The 27,251-nt window shown below is 42.5% G+C and overlaps 1 protein-coding gene across 3 annotated transcripts in view; it reads left to right on the forward strand.

Annotated features, from left to right (window-relative positions):
* ARHGAP6 (Rho GTPase activating protein 6) overlaps positions 1 to 27,251 on the forward strand; it is a 475,738-nt gene that overhangs the window by 443,277 nt on the left and 5,210 nt on the right. For all 3 annotated transcript variants that reach the window (XM_034757089.1, XM_034757097.1, XM_034757105.1), the window contains exons 8-10: positions 1,354 to 1,502; positions 4,954 to 5,133; positions 13,893 to 13,990. In XM_034757089.1, coding sequence (XP_034612980.1) covers positions 1,354 to 1,502; positions 4,954 to 5,133; positions 13,893 to 13,990 — 427 coding nt within the window. The remainder of the gene's footprint in view (positions 1 to 1,353; positions 1,503 to 4,953; positions 5,134 to 13,892; positions 13,991 to 27,251) is intronic.

Raw genomic sequence — 27,251 nt, forward strand, 5'->3', positions numbered from 1 at the left:
ATTCAGGCAGTTTTCAACTCTCTCCTTAAGCCAGGAATCCTCATCTGTCCTCCTGGAACAGGCGGTAGTTAAACTTGCTATATGACCTTAGCCAGCTTCTCCCACAGTTGCCCCTACCTAATCCTCAGGGTACATCTACACTACCCGCCGTATTGGCAGGTAGTAATCAATCCCCGATCGCTCTGCCGTCGACGCCTGTACTCCACCACAGCGAGAGGCGGAAGCGGAGTCGACAGGGGAGCAGCGGCAGTCAACCCCGCGCCATGAGGACACAAGATAAGTCAACCTAAGATACGTTGACTTCAACTACGCTATTCTCATAGCTGAAGTTGCATATCTTAGGTGGATCTCCCTCTCCCTCCTCCCCCCACCAGTGTAGACCAGGCCTCAGAGTCAGAGAGTCTTGAGATTTTCTCCCAAGCACCACTTATTCCCAGGAATGCATCCTCTCTATCAATAACCCCTATTCTATAAGGATCTTTCAAAACTTAAAGAGCCAAGCCACGTGATTGGGTGGGCTGACCACTGGACACCACCCCATCACACAGGCTGAAACTCAAGATCCAAATCTTACACCGAGATTCAAACTTCATGACAATTCATGGGCCTCACAACCATGGTTCAAAATACTCCTGGTCTCAAACTGAAAATCTGAATTCAAGCTCTGACAGATTTCTGAGTGTTTAAATTTAGCCCATATAAGAAAGATGTTCAACCTGCAAACTCATATGTATACTCAGATCCATCTGTGGGTTTCAGATTTGAGATCCAGTCTTAGGCCCATTTGTACGGTTGACTAACATTGCATTTAGAAGTATGAACTGGCTACAGACAGTGCAGAATTTATGTGCTCTTTCTTGCTACTTTTCAGGTTTCCTAGTCACACTCTAGGAAAGAAAGTTGTAAGAAAACTAATTAAAAATGGTTAAAGCGTAAATACAAATAGAATACTTTAAAACTAAAATTCTCCTGAATGCCCAATATATGCAGCCACCAAATATCCAGTATAAATATATATATATAATGACAGTAAGGCACATTAGGTCAAACCCTACTTTTGTTTCCAATAACTTAAGCAGAATTGAAATCTGAGCTGGCAGACACTATTAATCCCACAACTCCACTATTGGCAGGGACAAGATCACAGAATAAAACATAAATATTTTGTGCAACTGATATATATTTAAAGTTGTATCAACCTACCTTTAAAAATGTATGGGAAACATGGACAGTAAAATCCTTAAACAATTCTTTTCTTATATTATTATTTTAGCTGGAGCATTACAGAGTGTATGTGCATTGCATTTAGGTTAGTTTCAACGTTTTTCTTAGATTTTTCTTTTTCCCTCTTAGTATTAGAGCCAGATGAACAACTAAGCACCTTACAGCTTCTTATTTATCTTCTACCTCCCTGTAACTGCGACACCCTACACAGACTCCTGCAGTTCCTCTTTACGGTGGCTAGCCATGCAGAAGACAGCACAGACAAAGATGGCCGGGAGGTAGGTTCATATCATTCATGTTCTTTCACTTCCATTACTTCCTATTCTAAGGACATATTTATAAAGATGAGAAACTGAGAGCCTAGAATCATAAGCATTAAAGATGGAATAGACATAATATTGCCCTCCCTCTTGCCATCCAGTTGTTTACAACAGTATATTCCTGAGACTGTTATGTATTGTAGTTTTTAAATGACTCAGTCAATGAGGCATCCACCACTTCCTGTGGGAGATTCAGAGCCTAATAGTCTTCACTGTTAAGAAATAGCTAATTCAATCTTGCCCAATTTTTTCCTAGTTTAGTTTCATCCCATTATATTATATGGAACAAAAGGCTGTGAGTCAAAGGACCTGCTTTTTATTCCTGACTCTGCCACTGACTTGCAGTGAGACATTGGGCAAGTCAGTTCACCTCTCTCTGCCTCATGTTTGCCATATATAAAATAGGGATAATGGGTGGGAGCCACAAAGGGGTTTAAACGTTGCAGTGCTGAGCGTCATGGCACCTAGAAAAATCACAGAACAACATTGCAACCCTGAAAGCCTGAGTTAGGCACCCAGGCTCCTTATACAATGATGGGGAGAGATAAGTGCCTAAGAATGCGACCCACAAAAGCCAGCATGTTATGCAGGGAGCTGCCTAAACTAGCCAATGGGAGATGCTCAGGAGAGGGATGTATGCTAAGCCTCTCCCCTCTCTCGGAGATGAGCACTTCCCTGCAGCTTGGACTTAGGTGCCTGTCTCTGCTAGTGATCGATGAACGTGAATCCCTCTCCTGGAATTAGGCTTGCCACATCAAGTGGCCCTAGGAGTAGAGTCCTCCACTGATTTTTTTAGCTCAATGGTTAGAGGAGAGCCCTGTTCTAATCCTTCTTCTCCCTCTGTCAGAAGAGAGAATTTAAATCCAGGTCTCCCAAATCCCAGGTGAGTGCTCTAACCACTAGGATAAATGTTATAAAGTGGGTGCCTCCTCCCTCTAGATTTTGAACGAGACCCAATCCGGTAGGTGTGCCCAGAGGCCACCTACTGAATCAGGCCCAGAACGCAACTTAGATGACCAAATGCCTGCCTTTTCCTGGTTCGTGAATTGCTCTAGGGCTTGTGTGGGATATAGGGATCCAGACACCTAAAGGAGACAGCAGTGCACAAGCCCAGAGGCAGAAACATAGGCGCCTAGAGAACGTTTATTTTATAAACTTTGGTACTGAGTGAGTTTAGGTGTCTACAATGTTTAGTGAGAGTTTTGCGGATCATCGAAGTAGAGCCAAAAGCAGGACTTAGGCACGTAGGTCTGGGGTTTAGGTGCCAAGTGTCTTTGTGTATCCCCACCATGACACACTTACTTTTGTAAAGCACTTTGAGGTTTTGGGGTGAAAAACACAGTTATTATTTATTGTTAATTATTTATGGCTTCTAGCTGTAGCCCCTCGAGGAACCCTAAACAATTTTTGATGAAATGAGATATTTGGATGTCTACAGGTGGAATTTTCACAAACATTTAAATGGCTTAGGAGGACAAATCCTTTTGAAAGTCAATAGTACTATGGCACTCAGGCATTTTTGAAAATCCCAACTAAATACTGCTATTTGCACACTCAGCTAGCAATTGGTGGAAAAGTACAGACACAATAATTAGGGATCTACCAAATTCATGGCCTGAAAATTGCGTCACAGACAGTGAAAGCTGTCTTACGTGTGAAATCTGGTCTCCGGCCGTCTGGCTCTGAAGGCAGAGCGAAGAGCGGCTCCTGCTGCCTGGGCACCCAGCTCTGAAGGCAGCACCGCCACCAGCAGCAGCACAGAAGTAAGGGTAGCAATACTGTCCTTCCCCTCCCCCGCAGGATTGCGATCCCCTTTTGGGAGAGGGACCCTAAGCTGAGAAACGCTGCAGAGAAATCACACATTTTTCATGGGATGGTCACGACATAAATAGCAAATGTTGTGGCTGTGTTACAAAATGCGTTATGCACATCCACAACATTTGCTATTTATGCCGTGACCGACCCACTAAAATTGTGTAATTTCTTTGTGATTTAAGTAGACCCCTAATAATGGAGGAATTTAAAAAAATAATTGGCCTGTAATAATAATTATTGTGCTAAGAATGGTGTAGAGCTATACTACTGAGGTCCTGATCCTGCACCAAGGTCTGTGTTGGTGCAGGAGGCTGCCCTTGTGAAACTAATCGCAGGGTTAGAGCCCACAGCTGCTGAAGAGAGTTGGTAGAGTAGCTGTGGCAAAGGTCTGAATTCTCCTTAGTAATGCATTTGCTCAGCTGCAGGTATTGTGACAAAGCAAATTCGTGTAAACCATCCTGTCAGTATAAGAGTCAGGGTCAGTGTATGTAATGGGGCATCTGTTATAGATAATATATTATTCTGCTAACAATTATTTAAGTTAATTAAAGCCCCAGTCCTGCAAAGACTTATACAGGTGATTAATTTTATACAAGCAACTAGTCCCAAAGGACTGCTTGTATGCATAAAGTTAATTGTGTGCATAAGTCTTTGCAAGATTGGAGCATAAATATCTTATTCATAAAAGAAAATGCTTATTTTTAACCAAGGTGTTCATGAAATAGAATTCTACTCAACAAGATAGAACTTTAGCATGTACATAAAGTAAGTGACCTACTGGACAAACTCAAAATAGTATTTGAAAGAATAATTATATTCTGGAAGCCTTCTGCTAGTTTTACAGACTATTTTGTGCCTTTTCCCCTTGTTTTAATAAATTACTTGAATATAGTTCAGATGTGGGAAAAAATAATGAATATGTGCATTTCTCCTCTTCCATCTCAAAATCTCAGCCCCCCCACCCCAGTTGGTGAACATTAGGAATTTACATGCAGTCTTGTTTAGTGGAGTCCTGACAGCTTTTGCAGCATTCCCAAAATAGCAGCCAGATGGAGGCAAGTAGAGGAAGATCGACTGAATGAGCTCCGCTCCTTGTAAATTTGACATTGGAAAATTGTCCTTAGTAATCCATATGACACATTTTTTCAGAGAATTTTTAGTCTATTCCTGTTATTACTTTGTATCTACTAGTTTAGCCAAGATCAGATAACTACAGGGGTAGAAGTGAAAAGAATTGGCCGTGTTCAAGAACCAAACAAGGGAAAGATTAATAAAAGTAATAAGCAGGATCCTCAGTTGTTTAGGTATCTTGAGGATCTTGTGTAAAGAGGGATATAAGGGGTTGTATTTATTCTATCCACCTGGAAGCACCATCGCCTGTTGAAAGTTGCCGCACTGGGGACCAATTCATTAGCCTAAAGCGGTAGTACTCTGCTGAGGTTAGAGATTAGGTCCTATTCTTCTACTTCCGGGCTTTGTGAGAGGAGAATGTTGTGGAAACAATGATCTTCTTTAAGGTCAGAGAGAGAGAGTACCAACTAATGATCGATAGCCAGAAAAAACATGTCCCTAATTTATATTCTTTTTCTTCTAGATTATTGGGAACAAAATGACATCACTGAACCTGGCCACCATATTTGGGCCTAACCTGTTGCACAAGCAGAAGTCTACAGACAAAGAATTCACTGTTCAGAGTTCAGCTCGAGCTGAGGAGAGTACTGCAATCATTGCTGTTGTACAAAAGATGATTGAAAACTATGAAACCCTTTTCATGGTAGGTGAATGTTCCTTAATATTACACCAACTGATTTTGCATTTGACTCTTCAAGTCAGGATATCCTAGATGGTGTTACCAAGAAGTTGAATTGAACTACGTTCAAATAAATTATGCAAACATTGTTATACGAAGGAATGATTAGCATTGGTTGAATGCAATTGGTAAGCAGGCTACATCTTCTTACTTTAGGAAGTGAGCTTTGTAATGAGGGTTAAGCATTAAAAATGGGTAGATAAAAAAAACTTCTTGCTCATAAGGGCAAATGTATCCTGACTGATCAGGTTCTCTCAAAGATTTAGGAAGGAACCTTGTTTAAGCTGCACAAAATATTTATATATCTAGAGAAAGATGCTAAGTTAGTTCCTAGATGATTTTTTCTGCTTTTGTGTGATTGAATTATTTATTAAGTTGTGAGTTAAACAATGCAGCAAAGTAATACAATTAATGAAAATCCCCCCCTTTGTCTGAGCCAGGAGGGGAAAGAGAAACCTTTAGCCACTTCAAGGATTGATGCCAGCCCCTTAGCCCACATTGACTTGAAGAGAGACAGGTATTGGGGGTGCTCTTTGTAGGCTGACAGTTTGGACAGAAGGGGTGCAGCATAAGCCTATTGGTTCTTAGGCACCCAAAGGGAGAAGTTATAAGTAAGGCTGCGGGTTTGTCACGGATTCCGTGACCGCCGTGACTTCTGCAGTGGCCAGTGAGCCTGGCTCAGGGGCAGCTCAGGCAGTCTTGGGCCACCCCACCCCACCCCTCCAGCAGCAGCAGAGTTTGGCTGTGGGAGGGGGCAGGGTTGGGGCGCGGGACAGGGTGAGGCGGGCTCTGGGTGCGCTTAACTGGGGGGCTCCCCGGAAGCAACAACATCCCCCTTGCTCAGATGCTAGGTGGAGACATTGCCGCCTCCAGCTGTAGGCATCACCCCTGCAGCTCCCATTGGCCGCGGTTCCCGGCCAATAGGAATTGCAAAGCCAGCACTCAGGGCGGAGGCAGGATGCAGAGCTGCCTGGCCACGCCTCTGCCTAGCAGCTAAGCAAGGGGGATGTCACTGCTTCTGTGGAGCCCCCCAGGTAAGCACCGCCCAGAGCCCATCTCACCCCGTCCTATGCCTCTACCCCCTCCCACATACACTCTCTGCTGCAGGGGGAGAGGCACGGAGCCAGGTAGGGAGCCTGCCTGCCTCTCCCTCCCCAGCACCAGTGGGGTTCCCGGGCTGAGCACTCCCCCGCCCCCAGCACTCAGGCTGCTCTCCCCCAACCTCCTCCCCCGTCCCCCAAGTTTTAATCAGGGGTATATAGTAAAAGTCATGGACTGGTCACGGGATGTGAATTTTTGTTTACTGCCTGTGACCTGTCCGTGACTTTTACTAAAAATACCCATGACTAAAATGTAGCCTTAGTTATAAGTCCTTCTCTCTGCCCAAGGGCACCATTCTGGGCTGTAAAGAAAAGCTTGGATTACAAAGAAAGGACGACCTGCACTGGACAAGTTATTGCTGCATAGTTCCCAGATGTGACTTAATAAAGTTGTGGCCTAGTTAAATCACATTCCCGGCGTCTTGTCTTTCTTCCTATTGTCTACAAGACTATCACTCAGTTTAGTATGATTTATGATCTTGGCTTAAGAGAGCCTCTGAGCTGGAATAACAGGCTAGTGCAGGTCTGAATTGTCAGTGGTATCCTTCCTTCATTTTAAGGAAACTAAATTCACACAAATGTCATGAAGAAAAAGAAAACTTTTAAATCTTAGAAAGGTAAGAATAGTTGTGTGTTCTGTTTTGTTTTGTTTTCCATTATAACTAAGTAGCAGCATTCATTGTACTACTGGTGATCAGTTCTCAAAACAGGAAGACAAAAGAAAGGGAACTGTAATGATAGAGCATAGATGGGAGCTGGGGAGAAGTTAGGAAAATCTGTAATGTGGTAGCGTAGGTTTGAGGAACGTAACACGATGTTGAACATACTGCAGAGCAGGACATAGCTGGGGCGAGAAGGGCATGAGAAAGTGAGAGTGAACACTGCACGCCAGGTCCAATAACAGCAACAGATGAGCTGCTCTGTCTTTCTTTCATACTGTATTTCCTTCTGTTACATCCTGTGCATTATTTTTTATTCTTGTTCCAGTGAAACATTCAGCAATTTGTTTTTCTTTTGCTTTTACAGTTCAGGAACATTTCTGGTATATTTTTCCTTCTAGGGAAAAAAATGATGGAACTGTGCTCCTGTGAGAGCTGCTGCTTGCTTGGAGCACTGCTGGCAATAATGATTTTGTTACAGCAAGTTTACATAAAACAAATGTTGAAGTATTATTATTTTTGTTTCACTGAACGAACATTTTATGGAACAGCCACCTCTCAGCACATTACCCTCTAGGCACACATTCAGATTTTTAATGTGGAAAGGGTGGGGTTTAGGGATTGACTAACCTACATATGGACTCTTTTAATTGTGACAGTTTTATTCCTTTATCTCTTCAGTGCTAGCATTTTTATCTGAAGGTTAAACTCGGTGCAGGGAAAACAGAAATAATTTTCTTCTGTTTTCTGGAGTAGCTTTTCAGTTTTTGGAGTGAGATTAAAGTCTGTGCATCTGAATGCCAGACAGAATGGATAGCTGGATTCAGGGGGAAACTATACCTACCCAAATTCTCTTTTTATGACTAAAGTATATTGGTTTGAAACATTCAGAAATGTACAGCACACAAGCATCTCTGGAGATTTTGCTCTTCCCAGGGTTTAACATACAGAGTGGTTTGTTGTTTACTTGTGCCTGTTTTCAAGAATGAAACTACGTTCCATGTCAGTAGTTGTTTTTAAGTATAGTAGTGTCAAACATCTTGTATTTATTGTTTCATAGGAACACCATGGGTCTATATTCATTTTGTTAATGTCACTATTGGGGTTCAATTAAATGTTTTTTTGTTCTCTGTGAAATTAGCACACTGCATCCTTTGCAAAGTTGCTGGGTTGCTGGGAACAGACCTGTACATTTATTTGTATGATTCCCAATCAGGCAGCAGCAAATTGTTAGCCAAACCCCAGGGAGTGGGGGAATGCCAGGACTGCTGTTTATAGTTATTGTTTGACATTTGTACTACTTTCAAATTGAGAAACAGCTGGACTAGAGCATGCAGCCACAGTATATAACATACAGTGCATTACTGCCAGGGTGATTTTTTTGGTTTGTTTTGTTTTTTTTAACACTTAATGGCTTCAGCATTGAGAGTGGAACAAGGTTTGTGAAATAAAATCTAATAGAAACAATGTGATATTTGGCCCAGACCACAGACTTTAGAATGGTTTTGAGTTATTTCTGGGTCAAAAAGATTTTGTTTGTCAGAAGGATTCCAGATAATTATGAACTGCTTAGATTTCTAAAATAGATTCCACCAATTCAGATTAATGCCAGCAATCTAAAGTGAATTTACTATAGTAGAGATATTCTGACCACCATTCCGGGCTCAATTGTGCATTTATTTTGGTTCCCAAATTCCCTTTGATTACAGTGGGATTTAGAGGTGCAGTTATATAGGATAGGGTCCTATAAAAGACTGCTGGTCTCCAGCTCCCTAACTAAGACCCTAGTCATGCAACTGAATCCCAGTAGGTGGACTCATACACCCACATCATGTCCCATTGACTCCACTGGAGTTCTGCATGGGTGCAGGAGTCCAAGCTGCCAAGTGTCATGCATTTAGCACCCCCGATACACATTCCTGCATCTCAGGTGAATTCTCACATGTCTAGCTCAGCTGCAGTGAGGCAGCAGGCATTTGCCTGCAGTTCCCCATTTTCATTGCTAGAGGCCACTATGGCACTCACTGAGCAGACAGCTAGGCACCATTTCTCCATGGCAGTGGTTTTCAAACTTTTTTTTATGGGGACCCAGTTGAAGAAAATTGTTGATGCCCATGACCCAACGGAGCTGGTGATGAGGGGTTTGGGGTGTGGGAGGGGCTCAGGGCTGGGGCAGAGGGATGGGGTGCAGGAGGGGGTCAGGGCTCTGGGGTGGGAGTGCAGGCTCTGGAGTGGGGCCAGGGATGAGAGGTTTGGGGTGCAGGAAGGGGTTCCAGGTGTGGGGAGGGCTCAGGGCTGGGGCAGGGGGTTGAGGCGCGGACTTACCTCCGGCAGCTCCTGGTCAGCAGCGCAGCTGGGGTGCAGAGGCAGGCTTCCCGCCTGTCCTGGCACTGCGGACTGCGCTGCGCCCCAGAAGCGGCCAGCAGCAGGTCCGACTCCTAGGCAGAGGAGCGCAAGCAGCTTTGTGCGACTCTTGCCCACAGGCACTGCCCCTCCCCACCCCCGTTCCCATTGGCTGGTTCCTACGGTTTGAAAAACACTGCTCCATGGTCCTCCTGCTAGATCTAAGTCAGGAATGAGCAATTGGGAGACAGCACAAGATGAGACCTCATAACAGTTCCAGGCTTCCTCAGCTACCCCATTCCTAGCTACCAGAAGGGTCCCTATCACCATGTATCTTCTATTCTGACGGTCCCTTGCCCTCCTGGAACCCTAGCACCCACCTACCTCCCAGCAGCCACCAGCATTATCAACAGCCTCATCAACCCCCCAGCTTCCGTCTCTGTGCATCCCCACCACCACTGCCAAGATTTGTGCAGCTCCATGACCTACCCTCAGCAGGTTGTATGCAAATCATTCACTCGTATGCAAATGAATTACATTTGCATAAAATGTTAAACATGAAGCAAAACAAAACTAGGGTGTTATGAGAAGTCCACCAGCGTAAATCCAGTTGCAGGATCAAGGTTTAAGTTGCTTCATTCACCTTATTTAAAATTCTGCATACATTATGTAGCCAGCTGTTTTCATTTTATAGATTCTTCCCTCCTCCCCATAAATGTATTAGCATTTTCAGGGAATTGTTTAGTTTTATATTTGTAAGGGGAAATGTTGACACTTATAACTTTTTTTTATTTTGGCCAAAGTCCTGTTTACTGAATACTTTTATGATTAGCAACTTGATGTTACTTACTCAATGTAGTATGCAGGAGGAAGCAAACTCTGCTTTCCCCTCAAATTTTCTTTAGAACCAAATCCATTGTTCACAAAGGCCACATAAACTGAGAGGTCACAAGGCTAGGTTATGGCAGTAGGATTCCAAAAGGGCACTCCTGTAGAAAAAAGATTGATTATTTAAGGACTGATAAACAAACACCCAAAATGTAAGCAAAAGAGAAAATTGTGCATGGTCATGCACAATTATTATAAAGATTTTATATCTATTTTAATTAATGAGCATTTATTTATCTTCAATTACCGGTTTTTCCTTTGTTGTTGAAGCTTGTGCCCATTCTGTGCCTTGAGTGCGTTTATAAATATTAAAGTTTTATGACAATTACTGCATAGTCCAAAGAAATACAAATGATGTATCTCCAAATACTTCCCCAAACACCCCCTCATCCCCAAGGATCTATTAGGAATCCTATTCGTATTTCCCAGTAAATGCCTGGGAGAACAAATGAACTGTGCAACTTGACCTGAACATCATTTGATTGTTAACTCTGACAAACTGAGGCCAGAAACAGACTGCATAGTTTACTGAGGGTATGTTTACATTGCAATTAGACACCCACAGCCGGCCCATGACAGCTGACTTGGGCTTGCAGGGCTCGGGCTAAGGGACTGTTTAATAGTGGTGTAGATGGTCAGGCTTGGGATGGAACCTGAGCTCTGGGACACCCCAACCCCCTGCCGGGTCCTAGAGCCAAGTCTCCAGCCTGAGCCTGAACATCTACGCCACAAGTAAACAGCCCCTTAGCCCGAGCTCCGCGAGCCCAAGTCCACTAGCACAGGCCAGCTGCCCGTCTTTCATTGCAATGTAACCATCCCCCGAGACTGTTCTGCTTCCAGATCCACCCATCACGAACAAACCAGACATGGTTAGTTCAGGTTCCTCAGGTGATTTCTCTGTTACAGCATTGCATGGGAAGCAATGAATTCTCTGATGTAATTTGGACCCAACACATTTAAAGTTTGGTAAATAAAACTTCAGTATGTAAATTGCACCTGGAAAACACACTGGCAGCCAGTGCAGATCCTTGAGTACTAGTGCAACATGCTCCCAGTGAGTGAACCCTTGCTACCTCCTCAAGACAAGTTGCCATATTCTGCAGCAGTTGAAGTTGCCAAGTGGTTTTAAGGTTGAGCTCCATGTAGAGTGCATTGCAATAATTCAGTTGGGAGGTGATAGGTCATAGATCTCTATGGAGAGGTCCAAGTCCAAAAGAAGATGGCACAGCCTCTTAACTAACCTTAAAGAGTAAAAAGCCTTTAGGAAAGATGTGGATAAAGAGGAGAGAGTCCAGAGGAGAGCAACAAAAGTAATAAAAGGTTTAGAAACCTTGACCTTTGAGGAAAGGTTAAAAATACTGGGCATGCTTAGTTTTGAGAAAAGAAGACTGAGGTCTTCAAGTATGTTAAGAGCTGTTATAAAGAGGACAGTGATCAGTTGTTCCCCAGGTCCACTGAAGGTAGTACAGGAAGTAATGGGCTTCAGCAAGGGAGATTTAAATTAGATATTAGGAAAATCTTTCTAACTGGAAGGGTAGTTAAGCTCTGGAATAGGCTTCCAAGGGAGGTTATGGAATTCCCGTCATTGGAGATTTAAAAACAGTTTGGACAAACACCTGTGAGAGGTGGGCTAAGTTTACTTGATCTTGCCTCAGTGCAGGGGCAATATAAGGTTCCTTCCAGTACTACGTTTCTATGATTCTGTAATCTCAGTCTTGACCAGATAGACTCTCACCCAGCTCACCATCATCCAAGCCACAGTCTTAGTTATGTGCTGTGTAAGATGATCAACAACTGCTCTGGCCAAGTCTGATGAAATGGAGAGACAGTCGGCTATCATTCACAAACATGAGACAGAAATATTCAGATCCTCACCCTATCCGCCCCTGCAAATGCTGAACAGAAGGGAGGGAGAGAAGAGAATCGTATGGCACTGCATGTGGGAGGACCTTGTGGGTAGATAAGCAGTCTGACAATATTATCCTGTGTATCATTTCAACAAGAGCCATTCCAAAACAATGCTTAGCTCTCTCTGCTAACAACTCTGGCTGTTCCAGCAGCACTTCATGGTCAGTCGTATCAAAGGCACCCAAAAGATACTGTATAACAAAATGGACACTTAAAGTCTGGCTCTTGGACTGAGATTTTTTAAAGGACCTAAGGCACGATTAGGTGCACAGTTCCCAAGGCCTAGGCACCACTCAAGTCCCACTTTTGCCTCTGGCACTTGTGGCCCTGAGTGGAAATTGGACTCCTAACTTCCTTAGGCCCCTTTGATAATTCTGATTTAAGCTCCTAAATAAATGGCCTGATTTTTAAAAGTACTTAGCACTCAGCAGCTCCCATTGAAATTAAGTAATTGGATAACTGAACAGAATCGGGTCCACTGGACACCAGCCTACCCAAGAAGCAAGCTGGTTTTCAACTGCAGAGAATGTGCTGCAACCAGGTCCTGGCCCTCACTACAAACATCAAGGTAGGATTCCAACGAAACTCAAGACTGGTACTGCCTTCAGTCAGCAGCATTTGACACAGCCTATAAGGCAGGTCTGCTACTGAAACTGGCCAAAGTGATCCGCTGCATGCGGATTCACAGGCTGCTGAACTGCATGCTTAGCAACTAAAGGATGTATATATACCTCATAGGTCAAATAGGCTACCACAAGGCTCTGTACTCTCTTCAATGTATACACAAGCAATATGCCTGAAACAGTAGTGCAGAAGTTTGCATATGCTGATGATTTGCACTCGCAACTCAGCCCCATATCTGTAAAGAACTTGAAGTGACCCTTACATCTGACATTAAGATCATGGAGGAGTACTTCCAAAAGTGGCAGCTGAGACCAAATTAAGGAAATCAGTAGTCTCTACTTTCCACCTAAACAATAGAATTGCACAAAACACTCAGTTGAGTTTTGTTGTGAAACTGTGCATTATGACCCAAAGCCAATCTATCTCAGTATCATTCTTGAACACACACTGACCTTTCATGACCACCTCAAAAAATAGCCTCTAAAGTGAAGACTCGCATCAATGTTATTCAGAAGTTAGTGGGAACAAGTTGGGGATCAACTGCCCCAGTGTTATACCCAACTTGTGGGTAAGCAGCTGAATGAAACCTTGCCAATCATCATGAGAACTTTAAAATTAACACATCTACTGTGGCTATCTCTATTAGCAAACATCGAATCTCCAGCTATCCATTGATATAGCCATCGCATGAGAACTTAAACGTGCCAAAGATTACCCAGCACTTCCCATTCAGACGGTTATGGATAACATACCCTAACAATGCCTGAAATTGAAAAAAAACACTATGGGCCATGTGACCACCTCATGTCTCTGGATCTGGCCAGGGAATGGCAAAGTGAGCACACATCATCTACCATTCTAAACAAGCACATTACAGATGCCCCTGAGTTACACAAACCCGATTTATGCAAATCCTTTGTTACGGAAAAAGTTCCGTAAGTGATAGTGGTCACTTAACACTGACATACAAGGTGGCTTTTAGTCCTATATACATCTGTGTTGTATGTATTTTTCTCTGATGTATGAGTGTGTGTATGCATAGTTATTATATCAACTTATATATACACAGTATTTTATATAATTGTGCACAATTTTATTTTCATGCACAAGTCTCGTGTTTTAAAATGGGCATAATAAAAAATTAAAATACACTGTAGGATATTCTTCTGCAACTAACTTCTTAATGTTGTTTTCATTGTAGGTTCCCCCTGACCTACAGAATGAAGTGCTAATTAGTTTGTTAGAGACTGACCCAGATGTTGTGGACTATTTGCTGAGAAGGAAAGCTTCCCAGTCATCGTGAGTAATCTGTTTTTTCATCATCTCTGTTCCTGCTGGGAATTTTCATTTTCCATTGGAAGTGTTCAAAAGATTCTAGTTTTCCTCAGTTCTCGTGTATATTCTCTAAAAGAGTCAGAGAGTGCTCCCTATGACATTGACTCTGCCAAAGAAATTACGCCTCTTCAACATTGTTTTCTAAAGACAAAACTTAACTATTTATAAGAAAGGTTTGTGTACTGCTGCAGAGAACATACCATTAGGTGTACATAAATATATTCAGTGCACTATAACCTAGTAACCCACTGGTACATGTCTTGTGTTTGTTGTGGTCTTGTGCTTTTGGTAACACAACACATATATTACACTATCATTGACATATACCCTGCAGTGCCTTAACAGAATCATGGCTAGCAGTTTGGACAGTCTGTTGCCCTCTTCCTATCATACACCTTCATAAGCTTCCAAAGTAGACACGACATTGCTAACACTGTGATTGCTATAGTAGAAAGTGTATTGACAATGGATGGACAGATCTAACAGTGTGTTTAAAGAAAGGCATGAAGAGGAAGAAAAAAAAAACCTGCCAATCACCAGAGCAAATATGGTACACAAAATATTCATATTCTTCTCTGTTAAATACATGATCTATGCCTGCCTATACCCATGTGCCTGGATGCTATAACTGTATACATTTGGAATATTGAGACTGCTATCTCTCTTATGGAATCCCTTCTAGCCCTAGTAGGTCCCAGGATATCAGACCTTAAAATCATAACATTGTTATTTATGGCAAAGCTATTTAAGATAATTTTTTTAGGAGTTTCCTAGATTGAAAACTATCTGGGACAGGGTGGACTGTATCTTGTGGATGTGGAAAGTACCTAGCACATTGTAGTTGCTTCCAGAATAAATAGTAAGTTTCTAAAATCCACCAGCAATGATTTTTCTGTGGTGTCGTACGGTCACATCATTTCAAATGTATGCCAATAAAAACCTTTGTTAGACCTCACCATCTATGGTATATAGAGATGTATGGTTGTGTTTCACGTATGGATACATGTTCTGATTTATCATAGACTTAAGTCACAAAACGTTGTGCACGTGAAGGTTTATTCTTAAATCCTTCACTGAATACTCTCAAAGCTTATTGATCTTTCCTTGCGCATCCTTATTTTTCAGCCAACATGCACACATGCAGGAGACAGTGGCTATCTTGTGCAAATCACAAGTTCCTCCTCCCACCCCTCAAGGAAAGGTTTTCAGTGACATTAGGAGCTAATAGGTGCAGCACTATCTGTTTGTTGTACTTTAGAATATTAAAATATCCCTGAGAATAGAAATATGTGTTGTCATTTTTCTTTTACCTGGCTACCAACTGATTTATGAAAGACGCACTTTTCTTTGCTATTTATGTTGATGCAAGTATGTTTTCAGCTGTGATTGGAAACTTTTGGGGAAGAATTTGGCTAGGAGATCAGAAGGAATATTGTCTCAGTGTTAATGCAAGGGATGTGATGTTTTTAAGAGATGGGTATGTTGCAGAAAATAATTTACATTTAAAGACGTGGGAGCATTTTTTTGGCCACATATATCTTGGTTATTTTTCCTGTGAGAAGAAGGAGGCAGTAGAGAACAAGGGAGATGTCTACATCGATTTAATCAAAATGAGCCTCCAAAATATAACCAGATTCCTTAATGGATTTTGCTGACCATGTACTTGAGTATGGATTTCAGTTTGGACCCATGGGATGGAAAACTTTACATATTCCTCAATAATTAAATAGACAAGCTTCATCCGCAAAGAAATTAATTGTTCTCACACACTATGCTATGAAATCAACTTCAACATTTTATTCTCATGCAAATTATCCTGAGGCTACTACAACTGGTGCATGCACTGGACCAGCCTTCCACATCTATGCTTTTAATGCCACTGAAAAATTTCTTGACTCTGTTTTAGCCATAACATAGCAATCTCTTTGTTTTCCTCCTCAAAGGCAGACAAAACGGAGTTTGCCTCATTTTCCACTTCCACTTGAGTATCTTGTATGAAACATCAGGGAAAGGTAACAGTGTTGGGCATTGAGAAGTGCTAATTGCTATTAACATTGCACTAATTACCACATCGGATGTTGTGGATAATTTTCCTGACATTTTTATACTTTGCATTAATGACGATGAAGCTTTGGAGTCTCCAGCTGCAAAGTGAACCAAATCTAAATTACCTCTGCATAAAAATAGTTCCTTAAGACCATTTATGGTTTACCATGTTTAAGTAGTCTTCACAGAGTAAAAATATTTGAAAATGATAGATTTTTTTGTTTGAAGTTCTCTTTAGATAATGGTTTTTAATAGGACTATCCATTAATCACAGCTAACTTACGCGATTAATTCAAAAAATTAATCGTGATTGAAAAAATTAATCGCGTGAATCACTGTTTTAATTGCATTGTTAAACAATAGAATATCAATTGAAACTTATTAAATATTTTTGGATGTTTTTCTACATTTTCAAATATATTGATGTCAATTACAACACAGAATACAAAGTGTACACTGCTCACTCTATATTACTATTTTTTATTACAAATATTTGCAGAGGAAAAATTATAAACAAAAGAAACAGTATTTTTCAGTTCACCTCATACAAGTACTGTAGTGCAATCTCTTTATCATGAAAGTGCAACTTACAAATGTAGATTTTTTTTTTGTTACATAACTGCACTCAAAAACAAAACAATGCACAAATTTAGAGCCTACAAGTTCACGGAGTCCTACTTCTTGTTCAGCCAATTGCTAAGACAAACAAGTTTGTTTACATTTACGGAAGAGAATGCTACCCACTTCATTTTACGTCACCAGAAAGTGAGAATAGGCATTTGCATAGCACATTTGTAGCTGGCATTGAAAGCTATTTTCGTGCCAGATATGCTAAATATTCGTATGCCCCTTCATGCTTCGGCCACCATTCTGATGACGCTCGTTAAAAAAAAAAGTGTTAGAATCATAGAATCATAGAATATCAGGGTTGGAAGGGACCTCAAGAGGTCATCTAGTCCACCCCCCTGCTCAAAGCAGGACCAATTCCCAACTAAATCATCCCAGCCAGGGCTTTGTCAAGCCGGGCCTTAAAAACCTCCAAGGAAGGAGACTCCACCACCTCCCTAGGTAACGCATTCCAGTGTTTCACCACCCTCCTAGTGAAATAGTTTTTCCTAATATCCAACCTGGACCTCCCCCACTGCAACTTGAGACCATTGCTCCTTGTTCTGTCATCTGCCACCACTGAGAACAGCTGAGCTCCATCCTCTTTGGAACCCCCCTTCAGGTAGTTGAAGGCTGCTATCCAATCCCCCCTCATTCTTCTCTTCTGGAGACTAAACAATCCCAGTTCCCTCAGCCTCTCCTCATAAGTCATGTGCTCCAGACCCCTAATCATTTTTGTTGCCCTCCGTTGGACTCTTTCCAATTTTTCCACATCCTTCTTGTAGTGTGGGGCCCAAAACTGGACACAGTATTCCAGATGAGGCCTCACCAATGTCGAATAAAGGGGAACGATCACATTCCTCGATCTGCTGGCAATGCCCCTACTTATACAGCCCAAAATGCCGTTAGCCTTCTTGGCAACAAGAGCACACTGTTGACTCATATCCAGCTTCTCGTCCACTGTGACCCCTAGGTCCTTTTCTGCAGAACTGCTACCTAGCCATTCGGTCCCTAGTCTGTAGCGGTGCATGGGATTCTTCCGTCCTAAGTGCAGGACTCTGCACTTGTCCTTGTTGAACCTCATCAGGTTTTTTTGGCCCAATCCTCTAATTTGTCTAGGTCCCTCTGTATCCGATCCCTACCCTCTAGTGTATCTACCACGTGTTAATTAAATTTGTGACTGAACTCCTTGGGGGAGAATTGTATGTCTCTGGCTCTATTTTACCCACATTCTGCCATATATTTCATGTTATAGTAGTCTCGGATGATGACTCAGCACATGTTGTTCATTTTAAGAACACTTTCGCTGCAGATTTGACAAAACACAAAGAAGGTACCAATGTGAGATTTCTAAAGATAGCTATAGCACTCAAACCAAGCTTTAAGAATCTGAAGTGCCTTCCAAAATCTGAGAGGGATGAGGTGTGGAGCATGCTTTCAGAAGTCTTAAAAGAGCAACACTCCGATGTGGAAACTACAGAACCCGAACCACCAAAATAGAAAATCATCCTTCTGCTGGTGGCATCAGATGATGAAAATGAACAGGCATCGGTCTGCACTGCTTTGGATTGTTATCTAGCAGAACCCATCAGCATGGATGCATGTCCTCTGGAATGGTGATTGAAGCATGAAGTGACTTATGAATCTTTAGTGCACCTGAAATATATATATATATATATATCTTGCGACACTGGCTACAACCGTGCCATGAGAACACCTGTCTCACTTTCAGGTGACATTGTGAACAAGAAGTGGGCAGCATTATCTCCTGCAAATGTAAACAAACTTGTTTGTCTGAGTGATTGGCTGAACAAGAAATAGGATTGAGTGGACTTGTAGGTGCTAACATTTTACCTTGTTTTATTTTTGAATGCAGTTATTTTTTTGTACATAATTCTACATTTGTAAGTTCAACTTTCATGATAAAGAAATTGCACTACAGTACTTGTATTAGGTGAACTGAAAAGTATTATTTCTTTTGTTTTTTACAGTGCAAATATTTGTAATAAAAATAAATGTAAAGTGAGCACTGTACATTTTGTATTCTGTATTGTATTTGAAATCACTATATTTGAAAATGTAGAAAACATCCAAAAATATTTAAATGGTATTCTATTATTGTTTAACAATACGATGAATCGCGATTAATTTTTTTAATCACTTGACAGCCCTAGTTTTTAATCAATACTAATCTGTGACATAGAGGTGAAAGGTTGCATGTTAAGTCGTACAATCCCTCTCCAACTGGAATTGGAATATAGATTTCCCTATAATACTTAGAGATTGTATTCTCTATTTTATTCTATATAGGTTTTCATACTGCACTTATCACTGTAATATCTGAGTGCCTTGAAGTAGTGCATTAAGCCATGTGACTACACATCTGTCGCCTGATGTTTGTTCTGTCATCCTCTCCCCAAAGAAAGAGGCATGTGCAGTGGAGTGTCTTGTTTTCGTAGTGTGTATCTTTATATCTGTTGCTATGTGTTTATGTTAGAAAAGACAAGGTCAAAGAACTGTGCCTTGCATTTGCAGCAGAAGATGGTGAGGTTTGTGATGATTCTTAGTTCTTGGGGGAGTTCATTCCAGTCTCAGATGCTGCTACACCATTGCACTGTATAAGAGTTGCCTCTTGCAAGAGAGAATGATGATTATTCTTTTTTTGGAAGCCTTAAAATATTGAGAGAGAGAGAGAGACTCCTTGCTCAGACCAGCATGCTGTCTAGATTTTTATGTTTTTATGGCCCTTGATTCCAGTGGGAAGATAGGAATGAATCCTGAGTAGAAGATTCATTATTATTATTATTAGTAGTAGTAGTAGTTATAATGCAGCCATCCTAGCAGTATCTGGGTGACATTACATCAATTTAGAAGGACATCAGTTCCCTCAAGGAAATGAACAAGGCTCCTTAATGGCATTTCATGTTTGCTCTGGAATCTGAAATGGTATTTTTGAACTAGTCTCTAATAGATAAGCTTAGTGAATTTTCAAAGCTTGGGATCTGATGCCAGTAGTGTCATTGTTTTAGCACATCTTCTACTTTGTGCTTTATGGCATGGTTTGTTATGATTCATTTTTCTTATTCTTTCCTTCACCTAATTCATAACATGTAGAGGATATTTTTACAGGGATTCCCATTACCCATCCTCCTTTAATGATACAGATTCTTCTTACTATTTCTTTAATACCCCATAATCTGCCTTTCTTTCTATATAGTGTACCTATATCATACTTACTTTGCATGTTTTTCTTTAAAAGGCTTTCTCAGAATGAAGCAAAGAAAAGAAAAATCTGTTTGAAACATCAGGCATGAAAGCATATAATCGTTTAATTACTTATCGTATGTGACAATGTGTTTTTCCTATTAATTTAACTTTAAGAACTGTAATATATCCAGGATTGCAATGTTGGAGAGAAGCTAATACACCAGGGACCATTAAAATTTTGCTAATTACCACAGACAGTAGTTAAATTCATCAAAGTATTTTATAGTTTCTTCTTCGACTGATGGTCCCTATTGTATGCCACTGAGGGTTTGCGCATGTACACCATGTATCTGGAGCCGGAGATTTTTAAAGTACTAGCGTCTGTTCGTCCGCGCATGCGCTCTTGGCTTGCCTCATGGTTTCGTCCGAGATGATAAAGGGCAGGGCGGACCGACCGCATCTCCAGTTCCTTCTCACCACTGTATGGTCTAGGTTGGAACTATTAGTGTCCTCTTGCATGTTACGCAATTTAAAAATATACAATTGTACAGTTAGTTTTAACGTTTTTACTGTTTTTATTGGTTTTATGGTAGGTTTTAGTAGTTTGCTATTTTAGGATTAGGATGGGGGGTTCCTTTTCGGGGAGTTTTGTTTCCTTTGAACACCCCCACTTTTACCCTCTGTACCCATGTGTGGATATTGGATTGTGCCGAAAACCCCAAGCTCTAAAATCTGTGCCTCCTGCCCGTGTTCCTTCTCGGTCAGAGATGAACATCAACCCTGCTTCTACTGCTTGGGAGAAGCCCACATTTCATCCTGGTGTAGTATCTGCCAGTCCTTCCCCAGCCATACCCGAGAAGGCTGGGCTCTCCATCTCCGGAAGCACCTAATGGAAGTCACCAGGAGATCTCATTCAGACCCTGGCTGGGTAACCCACCGTACATCAGTTTGAGGCTGCCAGGAGTGCGCCTTAAACTACGGTAAACAAGGTCGCACCAACAGTACCACCGCTATGGACCCAATGCTGGGGCCTAGTCAGGCGGTAAGGAAGCATGCATGTAGCATGGCAGTAAATCTTCCCCTAAGCCTACGAAAGGAGAGAGTCCTTCCACGAGTTCCAGTCATGGGGACGGAGTGCACCCTAAAGCTCACAAACACGAAAAGAAGCCACATAAATTGACAGATCCACTGGCACTGAGTGTAGACCTGCACACACAGTCAACACTGGCATCTGTCAGAGCTAGAAAGTCATCTGCTCCTGGGAAGACCATTGCTCCTGTTCCGGTTCCAGGGACTGAAAAAGTGCCCTTGACTCCGGGAAAGTTGGCAGGAAGCACCAGAGCCCCAGGAAGCATTTGCCCTGGGAGAGCCAAGGTCCCCATGTCTTCTGGAGCCTCTACTTCCAGGGAAACATTATCTCCAGGACAAGACATGCTACAGCTGAGGCACTCCTCACCCCCCGGCTTTGGCAATGTACATGCTTCTGCTGGCTCCAATGGTACTGCTGATGGAACTGGTCTCGAAGTTACAGCTTCGGTGGACTCGGATGAGAGTCAGTGATTATCGCCACCATTCCCACCATTACAAGTACCAACAGAGGCCTTCTACATTGTGGTAGTATCCTTCACTCCAGCCGCCATGGAGCCACTAGTTTCCTGCACCATGGGACCCTCCTCAGCACCCTCCAGATCCGTAATGCTGGCCCTATGGGGGATACTGGCCCTAATACTCTCCTTTGGAACCCATCCGTTCCATCGGGGAGGCTTTGCCTATTTTACCGTCTTGGGTGCCTTCAAGTAGACGTTCAGGTCCTGTAATGGAAGCTGAGCCACCCAGTCCAATAGTACCACCGGAACAGGAAAGATTCCTGTTGTCCTGACTTGACGTGGCAGTGGCTTCGAGTCCCCACCATCTCCTGCTGACTGCTGCCAATTCCAGGATCTCCTGTGTAGAATGGCTGGAGAGATTCACACTCCCCTGGAGGAGCTCAGCATAAGCTGCTGGATATACTTCACTCATCGATGCCAGGCAGAGTAGTTCTACCAATCAGCGATGCCATCTTTGAGCCAGCTTGCATGATTTAGCATACACTGGTGATATGTATGCCTACCCCAAAGGGGGCAAAAAAAAGATACTGTGTACCTGGCCAGGGGTCTGAGTTTCTGTTCTCACACCCCCTCCAATTCATTTGTGGTCCAGGCAGCGACAGAATGGGCTAGGCAACAGCATCCATGCTCTGCCCCATCTGACCGGAAGGGCAAGCAACTGGACCTTTTAGGCCACAAAGTCTTCTCTTCAGCCAGCCTTCAATTCAGGATTTCGAATTATCTGGCATTACGTGTCAAATATGATTTCCTGAACTACAGCAAATTGGAGGACTTTGCTGAGAAACTCCCACAAGAGAACCGAGCCTGTTTCTAGGCAATAATTGAGGAGGAGAAGCTGGTAGTGAGGACCTCGCTTCAATCAGCGGTAGATGTGGCAGATAACTCATCATGCTCAATGGCCATGGGCATTGTCATGAGGAGGGAGTGGTGGCTCACAAAATACCATTGAAGACTTCCCTTGTGATGAATCCCATCTTTTCAACCAGAAAACGGACAATTCCCTCCACAGCCTCAAGGATTTGAGAGCTACCCTCCATTCCTTGGGTATTTACGCACCAGCACCAAAATATAAGTTCCACTGCTGATATTCCGCACAGCGTTACAGTACCTCCCAGTTTTTCCATCAATGGCCTTACAAACCACCAAGGAAGAGTCAGAAGACTCAAAGATCTCGTCCTCCAGGACCACCCTCGCAATCTTCCTCCTTCCAGATACAACCCCCATAGAAGAGATATTTCTGAGGAACCCTAGAGACCCGTCAACTACCTTGCCTGCTACCATACCACCACCCCACCTCCTTCGGGGATGGGCTAGCACTCTTTTTTACCAGCTTGGAGTGCAATAACAATGGACAAGCAGGTGCTAAATGTCATCCATTGTGGCTATACGATTGAGTTCATTATGCTGCCTCATCCACAACCCCTTCCCCAATCCGTCCTCAAGGACAACTCTCACAACAGCATCCTCACCCTGGAGGTGGACTCCATATTACAAAGAGGGGCAATAGCGTGGGTTCCTCCGGACTATCAAGGGGAGGTTCTATTCAACTTACTTCCTGATACCCAAAAAAGAAGGGCAGTGGAGACCAATCCAGGATCTCCATCATCTCAATTGCTTCATCCGCAAACCCAAGTTTCGTATAGTCATCTTAGCAGCCATCATCCCGTCATTAGAAGAAAGCATGTGGTTTACGGCTTTCGATATGCAGGACACTTATTTTCATATAGACATCCATCTGGCCCACAGACAGTTCCTGAGGTTCACGGTAGTCCATCAGCACTTTCAATACAGGGTCCAGCATCAACATTGAAAAATCAACTTTGGACCCCAGACACTCCCTAGACTTCATCAGAATTGCAAGACATCCTCTCAAGCAGCAGGAAAGAGTCCACTAGGTGTTCCTACCATGCCAAGTGGAACTGCTTCGCCTTCTGGGCCCAACAGAAAGTCCTTTCCCCAGAAGAAGTGGAGATTCCCCTTCTTTTGGATTAACTCCTGTCCTTAAAGGCATCGGGTCTCACCCTGAAGTCTCTCAAGGTCCACCTAGCATCTATTAGCACCTTCCACCCCACCATGGGAGGACACTCTGTATTTACACACCTATTGACTGCTTGGTTTTGGAAAGGCCCCATCAGAACCTTCCCACCCATACAACCTATCACCTCTCAAGTGGGATCTTAACCTAGTTCTGTTGATACTAATGAAACCACCCTTTGAGCCACTGGCTTTGTGTTCTATGTCCCTCCTTTCCACGAAAGTCACCATCCTTGTGGCTATCATTTCGGCGAGAAGAGTAGGTGAACTTGGTGCCATGCTGGCGGACCCTCCTTTCATTACTTTCCATAAGGATAAAGTTTCCCTGTGCCTGCATCCCCAGTTTCTGTCAAAGGTTGTATTCCAGTTTCATCTGAACCAACCCATCCACTTACCTGCTTTCTTTCTGAAGACTCACACCTCAGAAGAGGAATGACGACTTCACTCCCTCGACGTCCGTCGGGCCTTGGCCTTCTACCTGCAGAGAACAAGACCGATCAGGAAATCTTCTAAATTGTCTATTGCAATAGCTGAGAGTATTAAGTGGCAGACAGTCTCTACACAGAGAATCTCCAAGTGAATTTTGGGGTGTATTACACTCTATCAGTTGTTGGGATTGCCTCCCTCCCTGGGTGAGGGCCCATTCCATGAGAGCCCAGCCTTTGACCCCGGCCACCCGCCACGATGTGTGGTCCCTATCTGTATTCCACTTCCTGCCCCCCTTCCCCTCTGCTGTGGATCTCTTTGATTCACGGTGGAGAAGGAACTGGAGATGTGGGGTCAGTCCGCCCCACCCTTTATCACATCAGACAAAACCAGGAGGCAAGAAAAGGACGCATGCACGGACCAACAGACACTACTTGTGTGAAAATCTCCGGTTCCAGATGCATGGTGTGCATGTGTAAACCCTCAGTGGAATACACATAGGGACCACACATCTCAAAGAACCTGCAGTTACAGGTAAATAACCTCCTCATTTCCCAATCTAAGTATAGAGAGTGCCACAACTACCTAAGTGAAAGTAAATACTGGAGTGCAGTAAACATACACTTACTAATGGAATCATTTTAAGTGAAACAGATCTGGAAGTTTTGTTTTTAAGAAAATGCAGTAGTTTGCTATTTGTTTGTAGCATAGTATTTTACAAATCATATTTTTAAACTGTTTTAAATAAATCACTGGAAGCTGAAAATTAAATTTCCCCAAAGTGTTCTGCATTCTCTATTTGTCCATACCTTGGTTTAGTGTAGAGTTGTTCTGGCCTGCAATCATTTTCTATTAATTTTGAAAAATAATCCTTTAAGAACTAATTTGGAAAGTAGTAGCACATGTAAATAATGACGTAATGTAAATAACAGATACTATAGAAGGGATTTTTTTAAAAAGTGAAAATATGGACCTTTCCAAACATGACAGTTTCCATTTAAGTAAGTCTTTATCAGGGACTCTATCAAGAAGGGATAGAATATAACAAAGATCATTCAAGGTAAGACATTATATGACTCTTACATATAATTAAAGTTATGTTCTCACATCATTTGCTTTCTTTTCTCCCTCACTGTTTCTTGTGTTACCTTGCCATAGCTAACTGGATGTATAACCCCTCTTTTCCCATATCTTACTTTAATTAGACCCCAATCCAGCAAACATTTACATATGTGCATAGTCCCACTGGCTTTAGGAATAATACTCGCATGCTTCATGTTAAGCATAAGTATTTCGGAATCGGGGCCTTAGATCGCTTACAATACATTTTATACTTCCATCTATCTCAGTGATTCTCAAACGTTTTTACTGGTGACCCCTTTCACATAGCAAGCCTCTGAGTGCAACCCCTCCCCCCCCCCGCATCAATTAAAAATGCTTTAAAATATATTTAACCCCATTATAAATGCTGGAGGCAAAGAGGGGTTTGGGGTGGAGGCTGACAGCTTGCGACCCTCCATGTAAGAACTTTGTGACTCCCTGAGGGGTTCCGACCCCCAGTTTGAGAACCCCTTATCTATCTGGAAGCAGGAAGAAAAAGACTGTCAATGATAGGAAGTACAGCCAAGCTCTTCCCCATTTCCCTCAGGCTTTTTTGATTCTTCTTCTGAAATTTAGACAATGCTTAATCCTCTACTACTTCTCTAATTCTATTTCTCACCTCCACCCCCAAAGGTTTCTCAGAATTGAAAAAGAAAGAAGTAGACATGAGGAAGGAAGGAAGAAAAGTTTAAAGAGAGAAAAAAGAAAAATATTTGGCATCCATTGATGTTGTAGGCTCCATTTACTCCAGATCCCATAATTCCTTAGTACATCTGCAACAAGTGTTTTCCTAGAAACTGTCAGTGGCAAGGTTTACAGATCTTTTGGTGAACCCTGCCTAAGTAGTGCTAAGATAACTCTACCAAGCCAAATGGCAGCCCTGTTGGCTGGGTATGAGTTAATTCCCAGTTAGAGTTCAGAATCAACTCAGGGAAGTATTTCTAGATGCAGCTGAATTTATTTAAGCTCAGCACTGTCTGGATGCTTCCATAGTGAGAAAGGCAGGGAGTGTGAATAAAACATAAGAGTTACTCTGTTTAGTGTATCTATTTTGTGTTTTAGAGTTTAGTGCTTGTAAAGCTGCATGAAAAGAATCCAGCCTGAAATTTTACTAAGTCTGTATCACTTTGGTAGATCAGGTCCCCTGAAATAAACCCAGAACCTGGGAGAGGTTCATTTGTGGGTTAATCCACAGTCTCAAATGGTCTGGCAGTCTTTCCATTCTAAAAGCGTGTTGTGTATTTTCTTTGTTTTCCTTCTTCAGTTTGTCGTTTGTCATTTGTCTGGAAAGAGGATCGTTGTTTCATTGGAAACAATGTGCTCCTAATGCTTACTATTCAGTTGAAGCCAAGGTCCTCTCTTTGGACTTGACCCTGTTAGGTGCTCAACATTTTCAACAAACTCAGCACCACAGAAGATTGAGCTGATGTTGCATCATGTTTAATTATAGGGAAGATGAATATGATGTCACAAAGACTTTGATCTCTGGTGGAAAATAAGTAGCACTGACAGATGAGCTTCTACTTTTTGTAGGTACTGGCTAGCCTGCCCAAAACTAAAGGCGTTCCCCGTCAACCCAGAGGGGGTGGGGGTGGGGAGGAACCACAAACCCCAACCACAGCTGAGTTTGAAGGACAAAAAATAAGAAAACAGGGACAGGAGTGAAGGTCATATGGCCAAAACAAGGGATCCAGACAGGAGCACCAAGCCGAGAACCCTAGACAGCAAGATGAGCTTCAAAAGAACAAAGATCTAGTTTTCAGGTAAATGTAACTGGTAATAAAAATTAGGAAAGAGAACTACAAAAAATAGGGTATGTAGGCAAAATTGTATACAGGATCATCTTGGAGTTTTCTATGAGGCTTCTGTGGCTGTCCCCTGTGTACATTAGGATGAACAGATGTCCCGATTTTATAGGGCCAGTCCCGATATTCAGGGCTTTGTCTTATGTAGGCGCCTGTTGCCCCTCAGCCCCTGACCCGATTTTTCACACTTGCTATCTGGTCACCCTCGTGTACATCGAAACCCTGATTTTCTAAATTACTCTCAAAGTCTCTTATTCAAAATTCATTTTGAGGTAAGGATTGCCACTTGGTAAATATTTGCGTGGTACCTAGTCCATTGGGTAACTGATATTGATTGGGACCCACAGATGCTACTACAGCACAGATAATAAATCATAACACTGAAAACCTTCA

Source organism: Trachemys scripta, chromosome 1, assembly GCF_013100865.1.
Source record: "Trachemys scripta elegans isolate TJP31775 chromosome 1, CAS_Tse_1.0, whole genome shotgun sequence".
NCBI classification, from domain to species: Eukaryota; Metazoa; Chordata; order Testudines; family Emydidae; genus Trachemys; species Trachemys scripta.